Source organism: Pteropus vampyrus, unplaced genomic scaffold (genome assembly GCF_000151845.1).
Source record: "Pteropus vampyrus isolate Shadow unplaced genomic scaffold, Pvam_2.0 Scaffold50, whole genome shotgun sequence".
NCBI classification, from domain to species: domain Eukaryota; kingdom Metazoa; phylum Chordata; class Mammalia; order Chiroptera; family Pteropodidae; genus Pteropus; species Pteropus vampyrus.
Genome location: NW_011888831.1, coordinates 5,349,823 through 5,352,128, shown reverse-complemented (window position 1 = coordinate 5,352,128; position 2,306 = coordinate 5,349,823). Strand labels below are relative to the sequence as shown.

The 2,306-nt window shown below is 43.2% G+C and overlaps 1 protein-coding gene across 1 annotated transcript in view; it reads left to right on the top strand.

Moving 5' to 3' along the window:
• The window catches only part of ABR (active BCR-related), a 183,969-nt gene that overhangs the window by 118,610 nt on the left and 63,053 nt on the right, over positions 1-2,306 (top strand). Inside the window, exon 7 of the mRNA XM_011359903.2 lies at positions 2,183-2,290. Coding sequence (XP_011358205.2) covers positions 2,183-2,290 — 108 coding nt within the window. The remainder of the gene's footprint in view (positions 1-2,182; positions 2,291-2,306) is intronic.

The window sequence follows — 2,306 nt, the reverse complement described above, 5'->3', positions numbered from 1 at the left end:
TCCATCCTTTTGTGCCCCTTCCCCAAGAATTTTCTTTTTGAAAAGTCCGGCCTCCCTGGGGCTGTGACCTGCAAGGCTCTGACCTTGGCTTCTTCACAAGCATCCCAGTTCTCACTTTTCCCTCTCAGGTCTCGCTTTTCCTTCTGGTTTTTCTGATCCCCACTGTCAGCTTCTTCAGGCTGCTCCAGGCCCCCCACCTCTTTGGGTCCTTGAGGAGCACAAGGAATCTGCATTTAGCAGAGCAGTCCAGGATAGGGCTCTGGGGCAGCCCACGTTCCCCAGCGCTTTGGTGGGAGCCCCAAGGAAGCCCCTAGGAAGCCCCTGCAGTAGCTCAACCTCCTTGCTCCTTCACTGAAAAAAATTTAGACCAGAAAATCTAGAGAATAATGTAGCAAACAACTGTGTGCTCACGTCCCAGAATGAACAGATGTTAAGCTCTGAAGATATACAGCAGAACATCGTCACCGAGAAAATAAAGCATTACAGATGAAGATGAAGTTTCTCCCATTCCTTTCCTCTTACTCTTCCATTCAACCTAGAGGCAGCTACTGGCGTGAATTTGGTGTGTAGCCTTCTAGGTTGTAGTTTGTGTCTTTACTACATATCTATGTATTTTTATGGCATTTCATGTACTTTTTAAATGGACATAGTATATATATATCATATCATATCATATTTTATATATTTTGCAATTCAATCAACATTTGTTTTAAAACTCGTTGGTGTTGCTATATATAGATCTAATTCATTCATTTTATCTGCAGTGTGTGTGTGTGTGTGTGTGGGTTCCCTCTTTATGAGCATTCGTTTCTAGTCTTTCCACAAGTGAAAGAATGAGGCTGTGAATCCCCTCACTCCCATTTTCTTGGGTACATATGTATGCAAGTTTCTCTAGAGCAGTGCTTTCCGGTGGAAATATAATGTGAGCCATACTTATAATTAAACAATTTCTAGTAGCCACCTAGCTAATCTAAATGTTAAGAGTAAAAATATACAAGTCAAATTAATTTCGAGATTATATTTTATTTAGCCCAATAGATCTAAAATGTTATCATTTCAACAGGTTATCAATATTAAAAAAATAATGGATGATTTACATTCTCCTTTACATATGAAGCCTTTGAAATCCAGTGTGTATTTTACGCTTACAGCACATTTTACTTTGGACCAGCTGTAGTTCAGGTACTCAGGAGCCTCACGTAGCAAGTGGCTCCTGTATTAGACAGCAGAGCTCTGTATGTAGAAGTGGATTTGCTAAGCAGTAGGCTGAACTGTGCATATTTTTAACTTTATTAGTTATTGGCAAATTACTCTCCAAAGAATTGTACAAATTTATACTCCTATAGACAGTCTGTAAAAGTCCCTATTTCCCCACATTCTTGATATCATTAGACTTTTAAATTTGGGCTAGATCGATGGATGAGTATACGATAGTATCTCATGGTAATTTTAATTCAGATTTCCATATGCACAGCACAGAAGCTTTCCGTAAATATTTGAGGAATTCAGTGAACGTGCCTCGGTTTCCCCTTTTTCAGAAAAGGATGGTGACACTTGTTCTGCTTCCAAGGGAAAGCCAGGCTCTGTGTGATCATAAGTCATGGAAACCTTAGTGACATGCAAATGTGTAGCAAGGCAGGGCCTCTGGCTCCCTGGTAGTTGAGAAGATGAAGTTAGGGACCTAGAAGCTGATGGAAATGGGGACTATGCCTTTAAATGTCGTGCCTCGCACTCCACATGGGGAGTGGGGCACTGAGCAGGCCACACTCCACTCCTCCCCTGTCTCTCCCTGCTCTAGCTAATTCTAGGATGTGAAAGAGGTATGAGGCATTGAGGGGTTTCAAACCCTGAGAGACCTTGTTGATGCTAAATAAAGCCAAAAGCTGCTGATGAGTTGAATTTCTAGCATGCCAACAAAGGCCCTGCCCTGCTCCCCGCAACCCTCAACACACCCTTCTTAACCTTATTGGCTAAGCCAGTTTCCATGGAAACTGTCAAGTTCAAAGGGATACTGTAGTATATTCATCCTGCCTTTCCCCTCTGTTCCCAGCTAGCCCTTTGGAGCTGAAGTAGAGGTTCTGAGTGTTACGGGAGCTCCAGGTGCTCTCGTTAAGCTTTCATCCATTCATTAATCCTCTCTCCCCCAACCCACTCCTGCCCCTCCTCTCTCTTCTCCCTGCAGGCCAGCCAGCTTGGAGTGTACAAAGCGTTTGTGGATAACTATAAAGTTGCTCTGGAGACAGCTGAGAAGTGCAGTCAGTCCAACAACCAATTCCAGAAGATCTCCGAGGTGGGCAGTTCCCTGC